The 23,428-nt window shown below is 46.4% G+C and overlaps 1 protein-coding gene across 1 annotated transcript in view; it reads right to left on the minus strand.

Moving 5' to 3' along the window:
• Nucleotides 1–2,519: 2,519 nt before the first annotated feature.
• LOC124281576 (putative ankyrin repeat protein RF_0381) overlaps nucleotides 2,520–23,428 on the minus strand; it is a 45,781-nt gene continuing 24,872 nt past the window's right edge. Inside the window, 12 exon segments of the mRNA XM_046717520.1 lie at nucleotides 2,520–4,160; nucleotides 4,365–4,481; nucleotides 5,692–5,799; nucleotides 7,241–7,282; nucleotides 7,592–7,663; nucleotides 8,007–8,108; nucleotides 8,659–8,760; nucleotides 18,503–18,616; nucleotides 18,754–18,834; nucleotides 19,545–19,634; nucleotides 21,009–21,077; nucleotides 22,337–22,447. Coding sequence (XP_046573476.1) covers nucleotides 3,903–4,160; nucleotides 4,365–4,481; nucleotides 5,692–5,799; nucleotides 7,241–7,282; nucleotides 7,592–7,663; nucleotides 8,007–8,108; nucleotides 8,659–8,760; nucleotides 18,503–18,616; nucleotides 18,754–18,834; nucleotides 19,545–19,634; nucleotides 21,009–21,077; nucleotides 22,337–22,447 — 1,266 coding nt within the window. The 3' untranslated portion in view covers nucleotides 2,520–3,902.

Genomic DNA, 23,428 nt, shown 5'->3' on the forward strand with positions numbered 1-23,428 from the left:
TATATTTCTACTGTTTGTTCATTTCTATTATGTGTGTGCGTGCGTGCGTATGTTTGTGTGTGTGCGTGTTTGTATGTGTGTTTGTATGTGTGTGTGTTTGTATGTGTGTGCGTATGTTTGTGCGTGAGTGTGGGTTTTTTGTGGGTGTGTTGGGAAGGGAGGGGGGTGGTGGCGGGTAGTGGGGGTGTCAGTTCAAGGTTGCTGAAGTTGTGGTAGATGGACACGTACACTCCTTACATACCACGTTCATGTTACAGAGCTTAGCAGCAGTCAGCCAGTAATGGCACATCTACACCAAATGATCTGGTTTTCCCCCACCCTTTCACACTTATCTTATCCTGGGGTCACCTAAGTTGGTCAGAAACGATAATCGTGGATTATCCCTCAAAGTCACAGGTGTTAATGAGAAAGGCACACTTGTGGAATACCTCTGCGTGTCCAAATGCCGGGAGACGGCGCTATTTGATCACTGGAAGACGCCATGAAATATTTCTGTAGTGGTGTACTGAAGGGTCGTCTGTACAGGAAGGTGTGCGGGGAGATTTACTCCTGATATAAATCTAATATCGCACAATTATCGGGTAATAAATATTCGAAAAAGTACTGAGTGTGAAATCGTTAAACCTTAAATCAACAAGACATCGCCAGATCCGTCAGGAGGTTTCTGACAGGGTCAGAAGGCTTAACATTTGAATTACCAAGTTTCAACAAATTATTTTCTTGTATAAATCAAGCACTTAGACAGCGTTCCGTGTCAGAATGCAATCATCATTATTTGTGGTAAGTGTCGAGGACTGTATATTCAGTACTGATCCTTCATGCTGAAGCGTTACTGGGCCCGCCAGCGTGTTGGCTGATTGTTTGTTTGTTGACTAACGTTCCATGGACCAATATATGGCGGTGGTCTGTAAGTAATCGTGTCTGTACCAGACGATCCACTGACTGACTTCATGAGCGTCCATCTACAACTTGTATGAAGCAAGTCAGCGAGCCTGACCACCCGATCCCGTTTATTGCCTCTCACGACAAGCATGGGTTGCTGAGGGCCAGTTCCGTTCGGAATCTTCACGTGATCCTACAGATGTGCCAGTTATTGCTGGGAGCGACCACAATGACAACATGCACTGCGTGCTGGCACCATCAGAAAACCTGACAGTGTAGGTTCCGGTTTCAGAAGATCGTCAAGTCAAAATCGACAAACACTCTCGATGTCAGATGGCACTACCTCAAATTCCTCGTGACCCGTTAAGCCACCGAGCCTGTCCACGTGATCCATCAAGCCTGTCCACGTGATCCATCAAGCCACCGAGGCTGTCCACGTGATCCATCAAGCCACCGAGCCTGTCCACGTGATTTGTCAAGTCACCCGAAACGACCCCACGGTTTCTGGATACCATCGCTGAATCCCCACAAAGCCGGGCGCGTCTCATCCGAGGCTATCCACCCCAGTCGGTTACCTTTGTAGGGAGGTTACAAATATACATTTTTTCAATAGTTAGCCGTCTCTGAAGCTGTTTTGCTTTAAGTGTAACATGTATTTCCGGTAACACAGTTCTATCACCAAGTACTTGTGAGAGTCGACTCTAATGTGCTCGGGATGTCATGGTAATCATGTTAATACTCTAACGGTTCGTATCCCAAGCCACCAACCACGCGCTGGTTACTACTCCAAAACAAAATCAGCCACACACTATTCACTAGTGATATATTGCTGTCATCAGCCACACACTATTCACTAGTGATATATTGCTGTCATCAGCCACACACTATTCACTAGTGATATATTGCTGTCATCAGCGGAGTAACACAGCACTCACTAACCAAAATAGTATCATCAGTTTATAATTATTTCATCTCCAGTACATCTGACGAGTTCTACGAAATGTTATTTCTTCTTGTGGACGCACTATTGAGGACTATATATCAAATTGACATCCTGATAATCAGCCTCAGTTCGGTGGAAACCGAAACATTGTGAAACCCCCTTATCCCGAAACCCCCTGTATAAGGACGACCACTGTACATCTACATAAACATAAATGACCCCTATAGGGAGTGATTAAATAAAACGGATATTTGTTAACAGGAAATTCGTTAAGAAGGCTACGGTTGAAATAAGGATGTGTGTTTTCTGTTCAGGCATGACTTGGGAATCTGTAACCAAGCAAATATACGGTGCATGCACTGCACAAAAACCACCACATCTCTAAGTAGCACCACATGCACCCAACATGCGCATATACTGGAAACACATTAAACTTCAGTTGAAGAGTTTGTAGATTCGCCGTGGGTGCCTTAAGCCGTTAAGTCTCCGTCAAACGGCACTCAGGCAGTAAGATAACGATGAATTTACAGTGGCATAACTCGTTGGCACGTCTCCTAAATATCACTTTTTCCTGCCCACGGAAATACACAGAAGCGTTCTGGGCTTGATTGCTTCATGTCCACATAAATGAGAGTTAGAGCTTCCAGTTGTACAAACCAGCTGAGCTGCAAGGACTTCAACAACGTAATACAGGTTTTGGGTATGGACGTTTAATTTATTAAGCAAAACTCCTTGTTTCTAATCTCCATCGAACCCAAAAATACATTAACCATGTGACTTTTTCTTGAATTAAAAGAATTACATTATAAATTACATTCAGATGTAATGTTTGTGGATGTCATATTTTATATGGAGGAAAAGAACGCATTTTATGCTCATATTCATAGTCTGATATTCACAAATAATAGTCTGATATTTGATAGTGGCTGAAACACGGATTTCCTGTTCCGCGTATCACAGTACATGGGAGGTTACTCTGTCGACTATATCAAGATGAGTGTGCTAATGTCTGAAATACGCGAAACATGAGTTCGACACTGAAGCAATTTATTTTTGGGTCATTGCATTTATTTGCCTTGTTCCCCATTGAGTAAGGACCGCTATTGCTTTGGCGCGCAGAATAACTACTTTCTTGGAAAAACATGCGCCTTTTCATTTCTGAAGGGTCAAACACTGATCAAACTAAAAGTATGAATAACATTTTAAGTGAGAGAACCATGACACAGTCATCATTTATTGTCATTTGATTTAAATATCCTTCAAGAAAACAATCAGGGTGGTTGACATGTAAAACAGTTAAAGAGAGTCACAGTCCAATTTATTCTCTTAAATACCTTCTGCTATGGTAAATATTGACCAACTCAAACATGTCTCCACCAAGCAACTCCAGCTGCTGCTGATACTGAGATCACCAATGAGTCGGGGACTGATATCATCCCTGGTGAAACTGTGACCATGTCACATCACAGAAACGGATATAAGTATATAATATCACAGATTTCACAACTTGTAACAATAAACAAACAACAGTTTAGGTTATCACAGTTACAACAATTGCCTGTAGTTGGAAGATGACAACACTTGGTTGCCTGTAGTTTGTCCCTGGGATGACAAAATTAGAGTGAAGATCACATGACATGACAAAGATGGAGGCAAGATCACATGACAAAGATGGAGGAAAAATCACATGACAAAGATGGAGGGAAGATCACATGACAAACACATGACAAAGATGGAGGGAAGATCACATGACATGACAAAATGGAGGGAAGATCACATGAAATGACAAAATGGAGGGAAGACACATGACATGACAAAATGGAGGGAAGACACATGACATGACAAAGATGGAGGGAAGATCACACGACAAAGATGGAGGGAAGATCACATAATGAAGATGGTAGGAAGATCAGAACATCTGGGTTACAAAGATGGATGGAAGATCACATGACAAAGATGGAGGGAAGATCACATAATGAAGATGGTAGGAAGATCAGAACATCTGGGTTACAAAGATGGATGGAAGATCACATGACAAAGATGGAGGGAAGATCACATAATGAAGATGGTAGGAAGATCAGAACATCTGGGTTACAAAGATGGATGGAAACTGTTGATTCAGCTGCTCCATCACGGTGGGGTGGCTGTCGCCCTTGTCACGGAGTTGCCAGTCCCTCTTCTTGTCCATGCGTTCAGCTAGACTGGGCAGTCCCAGGTATCGGGCTCGGTCAGCAGGAGTCATCTCAATCTCTGCACTGACCGGCGGTCGACCATTCGAACCAACATTAGATTCATCATCCTCAGACTCCGTCTCTGGCTCAAAGTCAATCACATACTGAAAGTTGAAAAGTTTACTGTCACAAGAAAATTGTTATGCATTTCTCTGGATCGGTGTTTGTTAGAGGATTACATGAAGATGATATTGCCATGTGATCTAGGACTGTCTGATAAATGCAGTTTTCTAACAGCGTATCGACTGAAGGCTTCATGATACATGTACATCTAAGGTGGAATATGTCAAGCTGCAGTATAAACTGACCACTTCTGTCTGTGTGAGGTCAGCCCCGAGGTTGGCCAGTCTCTCTGCGACCTCTGGTTTGTTGTGTTCCAGAGCCAGGAAGATGAGATCCCTGTAGTCAGGCATGAGAGGTACCAGCTGCCAACACAAACACATGAAACTCACCAAAACACCTGGTTCTGATGCTAATACCCCTGGTCCAAACAAAAACACAGTCCCAACAACCCTGTTCCAAACACAAACGCACCTGGTCCCAACACAAACACACCTGGTCCCAACACAAACACACCTGTTCCCAATACAAACACACCTGTTCCCAACATAAACACACCTGTTCCCAACATAAACACACCTGTTCCCAATACAAACACACCTGTTCCCAATACAAACACACCTGTTCCCAACATAAACACACCTGTTCCCAACATAAACACACCTGTTCCCAATACAAACACACCTGTTCCCAACACAAACACACCTGGTCCCAACACCTGTGTCACTCACTGAAATGCACTAGGTCTGAACACGAACAGATGTATGTTGATTGTCCTGAAAGTAACTTGTCATCAGACAAACATATTTGTGCCAATTATGCCAAAATGCATCTGCCCCTACACAAACTGGGATGTGTAATAGAAATGTCATATGTCACAAACACTCATTTGTCATGACACTGGAAATAATGTTAAATCCCTGGTGTTGACACTAGTAACAATAAATAATGCCAGTTGTTGGAGCAGGTAACAATCACTGACCTGAGGTGTTGGCAAAGGTAACAATGACTGACCCAAGGTGTTGGAGCAGGTAACAATTACTGACCCCAGGTGTTGGAGCAGGTAACAATGACTGACCCCAGGTGATGACAGGTGACCCCAGGTGTTGACTGACCCAGGTGTTGGAGCAGGTAACAATGACTGACCCCAGGTGTTGGAACAGGTAACAATGACTGACCCCAGGTGTTGGAGCAGGTAACAATCACTGACCCCAGGTGTTGGAGCAGGTAACAATGACTGACCCAAGGTGTTGGCAAAGGTAACAATGACTGACCCAAGGTGTTGGAGCAGGTAACAATTACTGTCCCCATGTGTTGGAGCAGGTAGCAATCACTGACCTGAGGTGTTGGAGCAGGTAACAATCACTGACCTGAGGTGTTGGAGTAGGTAACAATCACTGACCCAAGGTGTTGGCAAAGGTAACAATGACTGACCCCAGGTGTTGGAGCAGGTAACAATGACTGACCCAAGGTGTTGGCACAGGTAACAATGACTGAATCCAGGTGTTGGCACAGGTAACAATGACTGACCCCCACATGCTGGTGTAGGTAACAATGACTGACAGGTTGACTTACAAGTTTTGGAAAGTCCACCACAGGGTGTGCCTTGAAGTGCTTCATGGCATCCGTGAACTCAGTGAGACCTTTCCTCTTGTTCTTCACAATCCGCCTCAGTTCCTCATACTAAACAACAAACAGTAGGGACATACAGGATTCACACACCAGGGCTTTGATGTGCGAAATCAATGAGAACACACAGAACAGCTGTATATATAAAACACTGTTATCATCTGAAGAAGCTAGATAACACTGTGCTGAGTCAGTTTAAGCATTTCTCCATAAGAGACCTTACAGGTTCACGTTTTCCTTTAATATTATTGCTGTTAATATACATGCAACACAAGCTGGCACAAACCACTACTTGAGTGTTGTTGTTGGAATCTGGCAAGAGAGGTTACATGGAAAAGGATAACGCTCATCTAGATAAAACTGTTTGAGCCATCTCTCTCATAGAGAAAACATTATGTTGCTGTGTGACACAATGTATGTTGTTGTGTGACACACTGTATCTTGATGTGTGAGACTGTATGTTGGTGTGTGACACTGTATGTTGTTATGTAACACACTGTATCTTGATGTGTGACACTGTATGTTGGTGTGTGAGACTCTGTATGTTGTTATGTGACACACTGTATGTTCCTGTGTGACACACTGTATGTTGCTGTGTGACACTGTATGTTCCTGTGTGACACACTGTATGTTGTTGTGTGACAAACTGTATGTTGCTGTGTGACACTGTATGATGTTGTGTGACACACTGTATGCTGCAGTGTGACACACTGTACATTAGTGCATCACACTGTATATTTCTATGTGACACACCGTATGCTGCAATCGGACACACTATATGTTGCTGTGACAGACTGCATGTAGCTGCGTGACACATTGTATGTTGCTGTGACACACTATGTTGCTGTGTGACACACTGTATGTTGGTGAGTGAGACACTGTATGTTGCTGTGTGGCACACTATGTTGGTGTGTGAGACACTGTATGTTGGTGTGTGGCACACTGAATGTTGCTGTGACAGACTGTATGTTGTTGTGTGGCACACTGTATGTTGGTGTGTGAGACACTGTATGTTGCTGTGTGGCACACTGTATGTTGGTGTGTGGCACACTGTATGTTGGTGTGTGGCACACTGTATGTTGGTGTGTGGCACACTGTATGTTGGTGTGTGGCACACTGTATGTTGGTGTGTGGCACACTGTATGTTGTGTGTGAGACACTGTATGTTGGTGTGTGGCACACTGTATGTTGTGTGTAAGACACTGTATGTTGTTGTGTGGCACACTGTATTTTGGTGTGTGACACACTGTATGTTGTGTGTGAGACACTGTATGTTGGTGTGTGAGACACTGTATGTTGGTGTGTGACACACTGTATGTTGTGTGTGAGACACACTATGTTGGTGTGTGAGACACTGTATGTTGGTGTGTGGCACACTGAATGTTGCTGTGACAGACTGTATGTTGTTGTGTGGCACACTGTATGTTGGTGTGTGACACACTGTATGTTGGTGTGTGACACACTGTATGTTGGTGTGTGACACACTGTATGTTACCTTGTCCACACACTGTAGCTCCAGCGCCATGCTGAACTTGGCCTGGAAGAAGATTCAAGCTTCAGTGATTATAGTAATCTACATTTTATTGTGCATTATGCTTTTATATCTTTGGAATCAGTCTTGTGACAGTGTGAACATAAAATGTGACATGGGTAAGGCTTTTAGATTTGTTGTTCTACACCCTGATGAGGCATTCAAGGACGGCATACAACATTCATCATCTTATAGACACTCAACACCAAACACCAGAGACAGAACACCATGAACCAAAAGTAATTTTAGTCATAACATATCTAATATTATTTGTTGTGCTAAAAAGAAAGAAACATACTTGACTAAGTAACTCACCATCCTGCATGTTGCAACCCATGCTGGGACCTCCCCCTTCCCACTCCGGTAGTCCTCCCCCGTCTTCCAGCACTACATGGGTACCAGGCAGAAAAACATACTCTGTCATATATACATCACACATGGCTGAAAGGTCTGCATGTGTCATAACTTCATACTGGAGCCTTTACTGTATATTTGTAAAAGTAAACTTTATTACCATGATCAAATCTTTGAGTGGCAATTAGTAATTGAGTCACAATTTGATAATAGTCACAATAGTCACAAAAATAAACATTCATAATTCTGTCATAGTTTGTCAGGATGTCCCTGGGCTTCAGCTGCTCCTAGAGAGGTTTTATCCACAAAAAGCTTAAACATAAACACATGCATATGCTCGTTACTGTATATAGTTTCATTCTCAGGAAGTTCTCACCGTATCAAGAGCCTCCATGTCAACACCCCTCTGTATGAGGGCAAGGCGGATCCCCTCGGCTCCAGGAACGGAACATGCGTAGTGGTACACACTGCGTAGATGCTGCAACATAACACACCCGACTTGTACACAGCTTCCTCATAGCTCACCTTGTCAAGCTGAAGATATGTTCTGTCACAGTGACGTCAGTCTAATTACGTGACATATGTTCTGTCACAGTGACGTCAGTCTAATTACGTGAGATATGCTCTGTCACAGTGATGTCAGTCTAATTACGTGAGATATGCTCTGTCATAGTGACATCGATCTAATTAAGTGAGATATGTTCTGTCACAGTGACATCAGTCTAATTAAGTGAGATATGCTCTGTCATAGTGACATCAATCTAATTAAGTGAGATATGCTCTGTCATAGTGACATCGGTCTAATTAAGTGAGATATGTTCTGTCACAGTGACATCAGTCTAATTACGTGAGATATGCTCTGTCACAGTGACATCGGTCTAATTAAGTGAGATATGTTCTGTCACAGTGACATCGGTTTAATTAAGTGAGATATGATGTGGATGTGTGTTAAAGATAAGTACCAGAGTACAATTATACTAAACAATATAAATGTAGCAAATAAGTAGCTAATTACATCTTCAACTTACACAGTCTTTGACATTTAGGTCAATTGCTGGCATTGACATTAGATACTTGGCGATATCAAAGTTCTCGAACAACACAGCAAGATGTAGAGAAGACCGACCGCCCTGAAACATATACAGAACATCAACATCATGTCACTGCCTGCAGGGTGATATACATGCAATACTCTCACCAAGTTTAAAAAATTCCTTCCTGGAAATATCAGCTAAAGACTATATTAAACAGTCACACACACAATAGACAACCTCAATCCTGGCAACACCCAGAGTTAACCTCGACACACTACAGACAACATCAACCCTGGCAACACCCAGAGTGGCATCGACACACTACAGACAACATCAATCCTGGCAACACCCAGAGTGGCCTCGACACACTACAGACAACCTCAATCCTGGCAACACCCAGAGTTAACCTCGACACACTACAGACAACATCAACCCTGGCAACACCCAGAGTTAACCTCAACACACTACAGACCTCAACCCTGGCAACACCCAGAGTTAACCTCAACACACTACAGACCTCAACCCTGGCAACACCCAGAGTTAACCTCAACACACTACAGACAACCTCAATCCTGGCAACACCCAGAGTTAGCCTCGACACACTACAGACAACCTCAACCCTGGCAACACCCAGAGTTAACCTCGACACACTACAGACAACCTCAACCCTGGCAACACCCAGAGTTAACCTCGACACACTACAGACAATCTCAACCCTGGCAACACCCAGAGTTAACCTCAACACACTACAGACCTCAACCCTGGCAACACCCAGAGTGGCCTCGACACACTACAGACAACCTCAATGCTGGCAACACCCAGAGTTAATCTCGACACACTACAGACAACCTCAACCCTGGCAACACCCAGAGTTAACCTCGACACACTACAGACAACACCAACCCTGGCACCGCCCAGAGTTAACCTCGACACACTACAGACAACCTCAACCCTGGCAACACCCAGAATTAACCTCAACACAACACAGACAACCTCAATCCTGGCAACACCCAGAGTTAACCTCGACACACTACAGACAACTTCAACCCTGGCAACACCCAGAGTTAACCTCGACACACTACAGACAACATCAACCCTGGCAACACCCAGAGCGGCATTGACACACTACAGAAAACCTCAACCCTGGCAACACCCAGTATTAACCTCGACACACTACAGACAACCTCAACCCTGGCAACACCCAGAGCGACAGACACACTACAGACAACCTTGAGTTAACCTCGACACACTACAGACAACCTCAACCCTGGCAACACCCAGAGTTAACCTCATGACACACTACAGACAACCTCAACCCTGGCAACACCCAGAGTTAACCTCGACACACTACAGACAACCTCAACCCTGGCACCCAGAACCAGAGTGGCCTCGACACACTACAGACAACCTCAACCCTGGCAACACCCAACGTGGCCTCGACACACTACAGACAACCTCAACCCTGGCAACACCCAGAGTTGACCTTGACACACTACAGACAACCTCAACCCTGGCAACACCCAGAGTTAACCTGACACACTACAGACAACCTCAACCCTGGCAACACCCAGAGTTAGCCTCGACACACTACAGACAACCTCAACCCTGGCAACACCCAGAGTTCGACACACTACAGACAACCTCAACCCTGGCAACACCCAGAGTTAACCTCGACACACTACAGACAACCTCAACCCTGGCAACACCCAGAGTTAACCTCGACACACTACAGACCTCAACCCTGGCAACACCCAGAGTTAACCTCGACACACTACAGACAACCTCAACCCTGGCAACACCCAGAGTTAACCTCGACACACTACAGACAACCTCAACCCTGGAAACACCCAGAGTTAACCTCGACACACTACAGACAACCTCAACCCTGGCAACACCCAGAGTGGCCTCGACACACTACAGACAACCTCAACCCTGGCAACACCCAGAGTTAACCTCGACACACTACAGACAACCTCAACCCTGGCAACACCCAGAGTTAACCTCGACACACTACAGACAACCTCAACCCTGGCAACACCCAGAGTTAACCTCGACACACTACAGACAACCTCAACCCTGGCAACACCCAGAGTTAACCTCGACACACTACAGACAACCTCAACCCTGGCAACACCCAGAGTGGCCTCGACACACTACAGACAACCTCAACCCTGGCAACACCCAGAGTGGCCTTGACACACTACAGACAACCTCAACCCTGGCAACACCCAGAGTTAACCTTGACACACTACAGACAACCTCAATCCTGGCAACACCCAGAGTTAACCTCGACACACTACAGACAACCTCAACCCTGGCAACACCCAGAGTGACATTGACACACTACAGACAACCTCAATCCTGGCAACACCCAGAGTTAACCTCGACACACTACAGACAACCTCAACCCTGGCAACACCCAGAGTTAACCTCGACACACTACAGACCTCACCCTGGCACCTCAATCCTGGCAACCTCACCCAGAGTTAACCTCGACACACTACAGACAACCTCAACCCTGGCAACACCCAGAGTTAACCTCGACACACTACAGACAACCTCAACCCTGGCAACACCCAGAACATGGCCTCGACACACTACAGACAACCTCAACCCTGGCAACACCCAGAGTTAACCTCGACACACTACAGACAACCTCAACCCTGGCAACACCCACACATGTTAACCTCGACACACTACAGACACAACTCAACCCTGGCAACACCCAGAGTTAACCTCGACACACTACAGACAACCTCAACCCTGGCAACACCCAGAGTTGGCCTCTCGACACACTACAGACAACCTCAACCCTGGCAACACCCAGAGTTAACCTCGACACACTACAGACAACCTCAACCCTGGCAACACCCAGAGTTGCCTTGACACACTACAGACAACCTCAACCCTGGCAACACCCAGAGTTAACCTCGACACACTACAGACCTCAACCCTGGCAACACCCAGAGTGACATTGACACACTACAGACAACCTCAATCCTGGCAACACCCAGAGTTAGCCTCGACACACTACAGACAACCTCAACCCTGGCAACACCCAGAGTTAACCTCGACACACTACAGACAACCTCAACCCTGGCAACACCCAGAGTTAACCTCGACACACTACAGACAACCTCAACCCTGGCAACACCCAGAGTTAACCTCGACACACTACAGACAACCTCAACCCTGGCAACACCCAGAGTTAACCTCGACACACTACAGATAACCTCAACCCTGGCAACACCCAACATGGCCTCGACACACTACAGACAACATCAACCCTGGCAACACCCAGAGTTAACCTCTACACACTACAGATAACCTCAACCCTGGCAACACCCAGACATGGCCTCGACACACTACAGACAATATCAACCCTGGCAACACCCAGAGTGGCCTCGACACACTACAGACAACCTCAATCCTGGCAACACCCAGAGCGGCATTGACACACTACAGACAACCTCAACCCTGGCAACACCTAGAGTTAACCTCGACACACTACAGACAACCTCAACCCTGGCAACACCCAGAGTGGCCTCGACACACTACAGACAACCTCAACCCTGGCAACACCCAGAGTTAACCTCGACACACTACAGACAACCTCAACCCTGGCAACACCCAGAGTTAACCTCGACACACTACAACCTCAACCCTGGCAACACCAACCTCAACCCTGGCAACACCCAGAGTTAACCTCTGACACACTACAGATAACCTCAACCCTGGCAACACCCAACATGGCCTCGACACACTACAGACAACCTCAACCCTGGCAACACCCAGAGTTAACCTCGACACACTACAGACAACCTCAACCCTGGCAACACCCAGAGTGGCCTCGACACACTACAGACAACCTCAACCCTGGCAACACCCAGAGTTAACCTTGACACACTACAGACAACCTCAACACCCCTGGCAGCACCCAGAGTTAACCTCGACACACTACAGACAACCTCAACCCTGGCAACACCCAGAGTTAACCTCGACACACTACAGACAACCTCAACCCTGGCAACACCCAGAGTTAACCTCGACACACTACAGACAACCTCAACCCTGGCAACACCCAACATGGCCTCGACACACTACAGACAACCTCAACCCTGGCAACACCCAGAGTTAACCTCTACAGACAACACTACAGACAACCTCAACCCTGGCAACACCCAGGTTAGAGTTAACCTCGACACACTACAGACAACCTCAACCCTGGCAACACCCAGAGTTAACCTCGACACACTACAGACAACCTCAACCCTGGTTAACCTCACCCAGACAGACACCTCAACACACTACAGACAACCTCAACCTCAACCCTGGCAACACCCAGAGTTAACCTCGACACACTACAGACAACCTCAACCCTGGCAACACCCAGAGTTAACCTCGACACACTACAGACAACCTCAACCCTGGCAACACCCAGAGTTAACCTCGACACACTACAGATAACCTCAACCCTGGCAACACCCAGAGTTGGCCTCGACACACTACAGACAACCTCAACCCTGGCAACACCCAGAGTTAACCTCGACACACTACAGACAACCTCAACCCTGGCAACACCCAGAGTTAACCTCGACACACTACAGACAACCTCAACCCTGGCAACACCCAGAGTTAACCTCGACACACTACAGACAACCTCAACCCTGGCAACACCCAGAGTTAACCTCGACACACTACAGACAACCTCAACCCTGGCAACACCCAGAGTTAACCTCGACACACTACAGACCTCAACCCTGGCAACACCCAGAGTGACATTGACACACTACAGACAACCTCAACCCTGGCAACACCCAGAGTTAGCCCTCGACACACTACAGACAACCTCAACCCTGGCAACACCCAGAGTTAACCTTGACACACTACAGACAACCTCAACCCTGGCAACACCCAGAGTTAACCTCGACACACTACAGACAACCTCAACCCTGGCAACACCCAGAGTTAACCTCGACACACTACAGACAACCTCAACCCTGGCAACACCCAGAGTTAACCTCGACACACTACAGATAACCTCAACCCTGGCAACACCCAACATGGCCTCGACACACTACAGACAACCTCAACCCTGGCAACACCCAGAGTTAACCTCTACACACTACAGATAACCTCAACCCTGGCAACACCCAACATGGCCTCGACACACTACAGACAATATCAACCCTGGCAACACCCAGAGTGGCCTCGACACACTACAGACAACCTCAATCCTGGCAACACCCAGAGCGGCATTGACACACTACAGACAACCTCAACCCTGGCAACACCTAGAGTTAACCTCGACACACTACAGACAACCTCAACCCTGGCAACACCCAGAGTGGCCTCGACACACTACAGACAACCTCAACAATGGCAACACTCAGAGTTAACCTCGACACACTACAGACAACCTCAACCCTGGCAACACCCAGAGTTAACCTCGACACACTACAGACAACCTCAACCCTGGCAACACCCAGAGTTAACCTCGACACACTACAGACAACCTCAACCCTGGCAACACCCAGAGTTAACCTCGACACACTACAGACAACCTCAACCCTGGCAACACCCAGAGTTGGCCTCGACACACTACAGACAACCTCAACCCTGGCAACACCCAGAGTTGGCCTCGACACACTACAGACAACCTCAACCCTGGCAACACCCAGAGTTAACCCATTGACACACTACAGACAACCTCAATCCTGGCAACACCCAGAGCGGCATCGACACACTACAGACCTCAACCCCAGAATTAACACCCAGAGTCCTAACCTCGACACACTACAGACAACCTCAACCTCCTGGCAACACCCAGAGTTAACCTCGACACACTACAGACAACATCAACCCTCGCAACTCCCCGAGTTAGCCTCGACACACTACAGACAACCTCAATCCTGGCAACACCCAGAGTTAACCTCGACACACTACAGACAACCTCAACCCTGGCAACACCCAGAGTTAACCTCGACACACTACAGACAACCTCAACCCTGGCAACACCCAGAGTTAACCTCGACACACTACAGACAACCTCAACCCTGGCAACACCCAGAGTTAACCTCGACACACTACAGACAACCTCAACCCTGGCAACACCCAGAGTGACCTTGACACACTACAGACAACCTCAATCCTGGCAACACCCAGAGTTAACCTCGACACACTACAGACAACCTCAACCCTGGCAACACCCAGAGTTAACCTCGACACACTACAGACAACCTCAACCCTGGCAACACCCAGAGTTAACCTCGACACACTACAGACAACCTCAACCCTGGCAACACCCAGAGTTAACCTCGACACACTACAGACAACCTCAACCCTGGCAACACCCAGAGTTAACCTCGACACACTACAGACCTCAACCCTGGCAACACCCAGAGTGACATTGACACACTACAGACAACCTCAATCCTGGCAACACCCAGAGTTAGCCTCGACACACTACAGACAACCTCAACCCTGGAAACACCCAGAGTTAACCTTGACACACTACAGACAACCTCAACCCTGGCAACACCCAACATGGTCTCGACACACTACAGACAACCTCAACCCTGGCAACACCCAGAGTTAACCTCGACACACTACAGACAACTTCAACCCTGGCAACACCCAGAGTTAACCTCGACACACTACAGATAACCTCAACCCTGGCAACACCCAACATGGCCTCGACACACTACAGACAACATCAACCCTGGCAACACCCAGAGTTAACCTCTACACACTACAGATAACCTCAACCCTGGCAACACCCAACATGGCCTCGACACACTACAGACAATATCAACCCTGGCAACACCCAGAGTGGCCTCGACACACTACAGACAACCTCAATCCTGGCAACACCCAGAGCGGCATTGACACACTACAGACAACCTCAACCCTGGCAACACCTAGAGTTAACCTCAACACACTACAGACAACCTCAACCCTGGCAACACCCAGAGTGGCCTCGACACACTACAGACAACCTCAACAATGGCAACACTCAGAGTTAACCTCGACACACTACAGACAACCTCAACCCTGGCAACACCCAGAGTTAACCTCGACACACTACAGACAACCTCAACCCTGACAACACCCAGAGTTAACCTCTACACATTACAGATAACCTCAACCCTGGCAACACCCAACATGGCCTCGACACACTACAGACAACATCAACCCTGGCAACACCCAGAGTTAACCTCTACACACTACAGATAACCTCAACCCTGGCAACACCCAACATGGCCTCGACACACTACAGACAATATCAACCCTGGCAACACCCAGAGTGGCCTCGACACACTACAGACAACCTCAATCCTGGCAACACCCAGAGCGGCATTGACACACTACAGACAACATCAATCCTGGCAACACCCAGAATTAACCTCGACACACTACAGACCTCAACCCTGGCGACACCTAGAGTGACATTGACACACTACAGACAACCTCAATCCTGGCAACACCCAGAGTTAACCTCGACACACTACTGACAACATCAACCCTCGCAACTCCCCGAGTTAGCCTCGACACACTACAGACCTCAATCCTGGCAACACCCAGAGTTAACCTCGACACACTACAGACAACCTCAACCCTGGCAACACCCAGAGTTAACCTCGACACACTACAGACAACCTCAACCCTGGCAACACCCAACATGGTCTCGACACACTACAGACAACCTCAACCCTGGCAACACCCAGAGTTAACCTCGACACACTACAGACAACCTCAACCCTGGCAACACCCAGAGTTAACCTTGACACACTACAGACAACCTCAACCCTGGCAACACCCAGAGTTAGCCTCGACACACTACAGACAACCTCAACCCTGGACAACCTCAACCCTGGCAACACCCAGAGTTAACCTCGACACACTACAGACAACCTCAACCCTGGCAACACCCAACATGGTCTCGACACACTACAGACAACCTCAACCCTGGCAACACCCAGAGTTAACCTCGACACACTACAGATAACCTCAACCCTGGCAACACCCAACATGGCCTCGACACACTACAGACAATATCAACCCTGGCAACACCCAGAGTGGCCTCGACACACTACAGACAACCTCAATCCTGGCAACACCCAGAGCGGCCTTGACACACTACAGACAACCTCAACCCTGGTGGCACACCCAGAGTTAACTCTCGACACACACACAGACACAACCTCAACCCTGGCAACACCCAGAGTGACCTTGACACACTACAGACAACCTCAATCCTGGCAACACCCAGAGTTAACCTCGACACACTACAGACAACCTCAACCCTGGCAACACCCAGAGTTGGCCTCGACACACTACAGACAACCTCAACCCTGGCAACACCCAGAGTTAACCTCGACACACTACAGATAACCTCAACCCTGGCAACACCCAGAGTTGGCCTCGACACACTACAGACAACCTCAACCCTGGCAACACCCAGAGTTAACCTCGACACACTACAGACAACCTCAACCCTGGCAACACCCAGAGTTGGCCTCGACACACTACAGACAACCTCAACCCTGGCAACACCCAGAGTTAACCTCGACACACTACAGACAACCTCAACCCTGGCAACACCCAGAGTGGCCTCGACACACACTACAGACAACCTCAACCCTGGCAACACCCAGAGTTAACCTCGACACACTACAGACCTCAACCCTCAACCCCTGGCAACACCCAGAGTTACACCCAGAGTTAACCTTGACACACTACAGACAACCTCAACCCTGGCAACACCCAGAGTTAACCTCGACACACTACAGACAACCTCAACCCTGGCAACACCCAGAGTTAACCTTGACACACTACAGACAACCTCAACCCTGGCAACACCCAGAGTTAACCTCGACACACTACAGACAACCTCAACCCTGGCAACACCCAGAGTTAACCTCGACACACTACAGACCTCAACCTCAACCCTGGCAAGTTGGCCTCGACCTACAGAGTGTTAACTCCTCGACACACTACAGACAACCTCAACCCTGGCAACACCCAGAGTTAACCTCGACACACTACAGACAACCTCAACCCTGGCAACACCCAGAGTTAACCTCGACACACTACAGACAACCTCAACCCTGGCAACACCCAGAGTTAACCTCGACACACTACAGACAACCTCAACCCTGGCAACACCCAGAGTTAACCTCGACACACTACAGACAACCTCAACCCTGGCAACACCCAGAGTTAACCTCGACACACTACAGACAACCTCAACCCTGGCAACACCCAGAGTTAACCTCACACACACTACAGACAACCTCAACCCCTGGCAACACCCAGAGTTAACCTCGACACACTACAGAAACCTCAATCCTGGCAACACCCAGAGTTAACCTCGACACACTACAGACAACCTCAACCCTGGCAACACCCAGAGTTAACCTCGACACACTACAGACAACCTCAACCCTGGCAACACCCAGAGTTAACCTCGACACACTACAGACAACCTCAACCCTGGCAACACCCAGAGTTAACCTCGACACACTACAGGCCTCAACCCTGGCAACACCCACCCAGAGTGGCCTCGACACACTACAGACCTCAACCCTGACACACTAACAGACAGACAACCTCAACCCTGGCAACACCCAGAGTTAACCTCAACACACTACAGACAACCTCAACCCTGGCAACACCCAGAGTTAACCTCGACACACTACAGACAACCTCAACCCTGGCAACACCCAGAGCAGCCTCGAGACACAAGTCCCAGTTCTAACACAGAGTTATTTCTAATTTAGAATTCACGCTGGGATCCCCTTATTTCAGTAATTGGCTTTAGCTGCTGTTGCTCCACCTTGTCCCTGGCGTTGACCAGCATGTCTGGAGACTTCTCTGTGTCAGACAACAACTTCTCAACCATGATCTTGTCAGAATTACGGATGTGTTTATGAATTAAGATGACATTTTTCTGAAATGAGAATACAACATTAGTATTCTATAAAATATTTGTCACAAACTTTGTACATGTCAAAATTGCTTTAAAATACGATATTACAATCTACATGATTTAAATGTTTTTCATATATGATACAATATAATTATTACCTGGAATTCTGGCAGCCAGTTTGTAAACTTGAGTACATCATCTGTTTCATTCCCACAGGCATAGATGTAAGTGTCACGATACTGAAAGAGCAATGAACAGATACTATATGCGCTTTTAAAACAGAAAAACAGCACTTTTCTTGTTACTTGGACCACCCAGTGACAGAAATGGAAACTGAATCAGAGCCATAAACTATTTTAATCTCAGAAAGGTATGTGATGATGCATGGACAGAAACATCCTCGATAATCTCCAGGGTATATGTTCCGATAAATCTCCACTATACCCTGGATGCATCTATGGCTTGAGCAGATGATTTTATTACCTCCCTTTGCTGCTCCACATACTCACAATAGCCAATCAGATAAGCCAGGTTTACAACCGAGCTTGCCAGTGTCAACAAAGATAGAGGTCGCAGCCGCGAAAGTTTGTTCGCATTGTGACTCAGATTTGGGGGAAAAACATACAGACAAATTGACAGGTCTGAAACCTTACGAAAATATATGCAAGAACTCCTTCTACCTCTTTCAGAGTACCTCTGCAGCAATATATTATTATGTTGCTAAGTTTAATCGGTTAGATGATTTAAAAAGTGAAAGTGAGTTGTGATTGGTACGCTCAACTTCCAAGCGTAGACACCTGATTGGATAAAAAGCCAACCAAGGAAGGTAATAAAATCACCTAGCCGTAGATGCATCCAGGGTATAGTGGAGATTTATCAGAACATATACCCTGGAGATTATCGAGGATGGGATAGAAAGACACAGAGATAACATGTCATACACACTCACATTGTGCTGAATTAGTAAACTGTCATATCCATCTACGGAGAGTTTCCTCAATGTCTCCAGATCAGCCTCTCTCAGGATCTTCACATAGAACTGAAACACAAGAGAAGCAATGATAAACCACAGTTAGCTACACACAACACATAACTAAGAACAACAGTCAGCTACACACAACACATAACAAAGAACAACAGTCAGCTACACACAACACATAACTAAGAACAACAGTCAGCTACACACAACACATAACAAAGAACAACAGTCAGCTACACACAACACTAAACTAAGAACAACAGTCAGCTACACGCAACACTAAACTAAGAACAACAGTCAGCTACACACAACACATAACTAAGAACAACAGTCAGCTACACACAACATTAAACTAAGAACAACAGTCAGCTACACACAACACTAAACTAAGAACAACAGTCAGCTACACACAACATTAAACTAAGAACAACAGTCAGCTACACACAACACTAAACTAAGAACAACAGTCAGCTACACACAACATTAAACTAAGAACAACAGTCAGCTACACACAACACTAAACTAAGAACAACAGTCAGCTACACACAACACTAAACTAAGAACAACAGTCAGCTACACACAACATTAAACTAAGAACAGTCAGCTACACACAACATTAAACTAAGAACAACAGTCAGCTACACACAACATTAAACTAAGAACAACAGTCAGCTACACACAACATTAAACTAAGAACAACTGTCAGCTACACGTAACACTAAACTAAGAACAACAGTCAGCTACACACAACATTAAACTAAGAACAACAGTCAGCTACAGGCAACACTAAACTAAGAACAACAGTCAGCTACACACAACATTAAACTAAGAACAACAGTCAGCTACACGCAACATTAAACTAAGAACAACAGTCAGCTACACACAACATTAAACTAAGAACAACAGTCAGCTACACACAACATTAAACTAAGAACAACAGTCAGCTACACACAACACTAAACTAAGAACAACAGTCAGCTACACACAACATTAAACTAAGAACAACAGTCAGCTACACACAACATTAAACTAAGAACAACAGTCAGCTACACACAACATTAAACTAAGAACAACAGTCAGCTACACACAACATTAAACAAAGAACAACAGTCAGCTACACACAACATTAAACTAAGAACAACAGTCAGCTACACACAACACTAAACTAAGACCAACAGTCAGCTACACACAACATTAAACTAAGAACAACAGTCAGCTACACACAACATTAAACTAAGAACAACAGTCAGCTACACGCAACATTAAACTCAGAACAACAGTGTACAACAGTCAGCTACACACAACACAGTCTGGATTTGATGGAGTACTGCCCAGAATTATAATTGATTGCCAGACACACCAGGTACACAGGTCCCAAAAGATTTAAGTTCTGCTATCAGTTAGTTGTTCTTTAACTTAATCTGATGTAATCACCTTGTCTATCAGATTCACCACATCACGACGACGAGCAAACCGAGCCACATCTCGCACTGTTGACCCTGTCTGTGAAAAAATAATACAATAAGTTGACATAAATCATCCACATATCTATGAAACACAGCCCGCACTACTGTATGCATACGCATATACAGACACACTCTTATCCCTGACACAATGTATACACACATATACAGACACACTCTCATCCCTGACACAATGTATACACGCATATACAGACACACTCTCATCCCTGACACAATGTATACACACATATACAGACACACTCTAATCCCTGACACAATGTATACACACATATACAGACACACTCTCATCCCTGACACAATGTATACACGCATATACATACACACTCTCATCCCTGACACAATGTATACACACATATACAGACACACTCTCATCCCTGACACAATGTATACACACATATACAGACACACTCTCATCCCTGACACAATGTATACACGCATATACAGACACACTCTCATCCCTGACACAATGTATACACACATATACAGACACAGTCTCATCCCTGACACAATGTATACGCACATATACAGACACACTCAGACAGACAGCTCACCTCACCTCCACCCAATCTACCAAGTCACCCCTCAGACAGTCAGCTCACCTCACCCGCCACCCAATCTACTAAGTCACCCCTCAGACAGTCAGCTCACCTCACCCTCCACCCAATCAACCAAGTCACCCCTCAGACAGTCAGCTCACCTCACCCGTCAACCAATCTACCAAGTCACCCCTCAGACAGTCAGCTCACCTCACCCTCCACACAATCTACTAAGTCACCCCTCAGACAGACAGCCCACCTCACCCTCCACCCAATCTACTAAGTCACCCCTCAAACAGTCAGCTTACCTCACCTTCACCCAATCTACTAAGTCAACCCTCAGACAGTCAGCTCACCTCACCCTCCATCCAATCAACCAAGTCACCCCTCAGACAGACAGCTCACCTCACCCTCCATCCAATCAACCAAGTCACCCCTCAGACAGACAGCTCACCTCACCTCCACCCAATCTACTAAGTCACCCCACAGACAGACAGCTCACCTCACCTCCACCCAATCTACTAAGTCACCCCTCAGACAGATAGCTCACCTCACCTCCACCCAATCAACCAAGTCACCCCTCAGACAGACAGCTCACCTCACCTCCACCCAATCTACTAAGTCACCCCACAGACAGACAGCTCACCTCACCTCCACCCAATCTACTAAGTCACCCCTCAGACAGATAGCTCACCTCACCTCCACCCAATCAACCAAGTCACCCCTCAGACAGACAGCTCACCTCATCCCTCTCTGCGATGTAGGCTCCATGTTTCAGCATGTATGCAATGACATCAAGTGGCATGGCTCCATTGGTCTTGTCTAGAGAGAACATCATACAGTTCCGTCCTCGCTGTGGGTGGGAGAACACTAACTTATGGTCAACAGATCAAACAAAATACAGCTTGGTGTAAGTTCCACGATGTAATTTTCTAAGTAAAATTGATATTTTATACTTATCCTGACTCATGCTTATTATGCTTATCTCCTTTTTCTATGCGAATGGTAGTGGAACACTTGAATCCCTTGTAGTTCCCCCCGAACAGGACGTAAAAGTACACTCACCCAAGAGTTGCCTCCCTTGCATACTTTCCCGCCAATAACAGTCACATGACTAACCATGCTTGTCACTCTCTCCTGAATGCGCCCGACACTTGGATGTACTATGAAATCCGAAGTGCCATAAGTGGGGAGGTTGGGAGGGCTTGATCTCATGTCAGTCAGGATAAGTATAAAATATCAATTTTACTTAAAAATTACATATTTTTCCTTATCCTGACTAATTATGCTTCCAGAATCCAGTGGATTGGTGGTGGGTCAGGCCACTTCATGGATTCATCAGCTGTCCTTAAGCTACGTCCTGTATCTCCCCCCATGGGAACTATGTAAAGGCACTCTGTCGATCCTATTCTTCCAACTTTCATCTGTCAACTCGGGGGGACCACATCTTGTCAGACTTCTTTAAGACAAGTGAATCTATCAGATTCATGTGGATTTTAGATAAACTAGTATCTCTTCTTACTAGTTATCTATAGCAACTCATGGATTATGATATCTTCTTTATCATAAGAGTTGCAACCCTTTCCACCTACGAGTATCTTCTATACAAGTACAGGGTCTTGATCACGAGTTTCTTCTATACAAGTACAGGGTCTTGATCACTCATGCTAGCCTGTCCTAGACATACGAGTATCTTCTATACAAGTACGGGGTCTTGATCACGAGTATCTTCTATACAAGTACAGGGTCTTGATCACTCATGCTAGCCTGTCCTAGACATACGAGTATCTTCTATACAAGTACGGGGTCTTGATCACTCATGCTAGCCTGTCCT

The sequence above is a fragment of the Haliotis rubra genome, unplaced genomic scaffold, assembly GCF_003918875.1.
Source record: "Haliotis rubra isolate DU_JTF1 unplaced genomic scaffold, ASM391887v1 Scf285, whole genome shotgun sequence".
Classification (NCBI taxonomy): Eukaryota; Metazoa; Mollusca; class Gastropoda; order Lepetellida; family Haliotidae; genus Haliotis; species Haliotis rubra.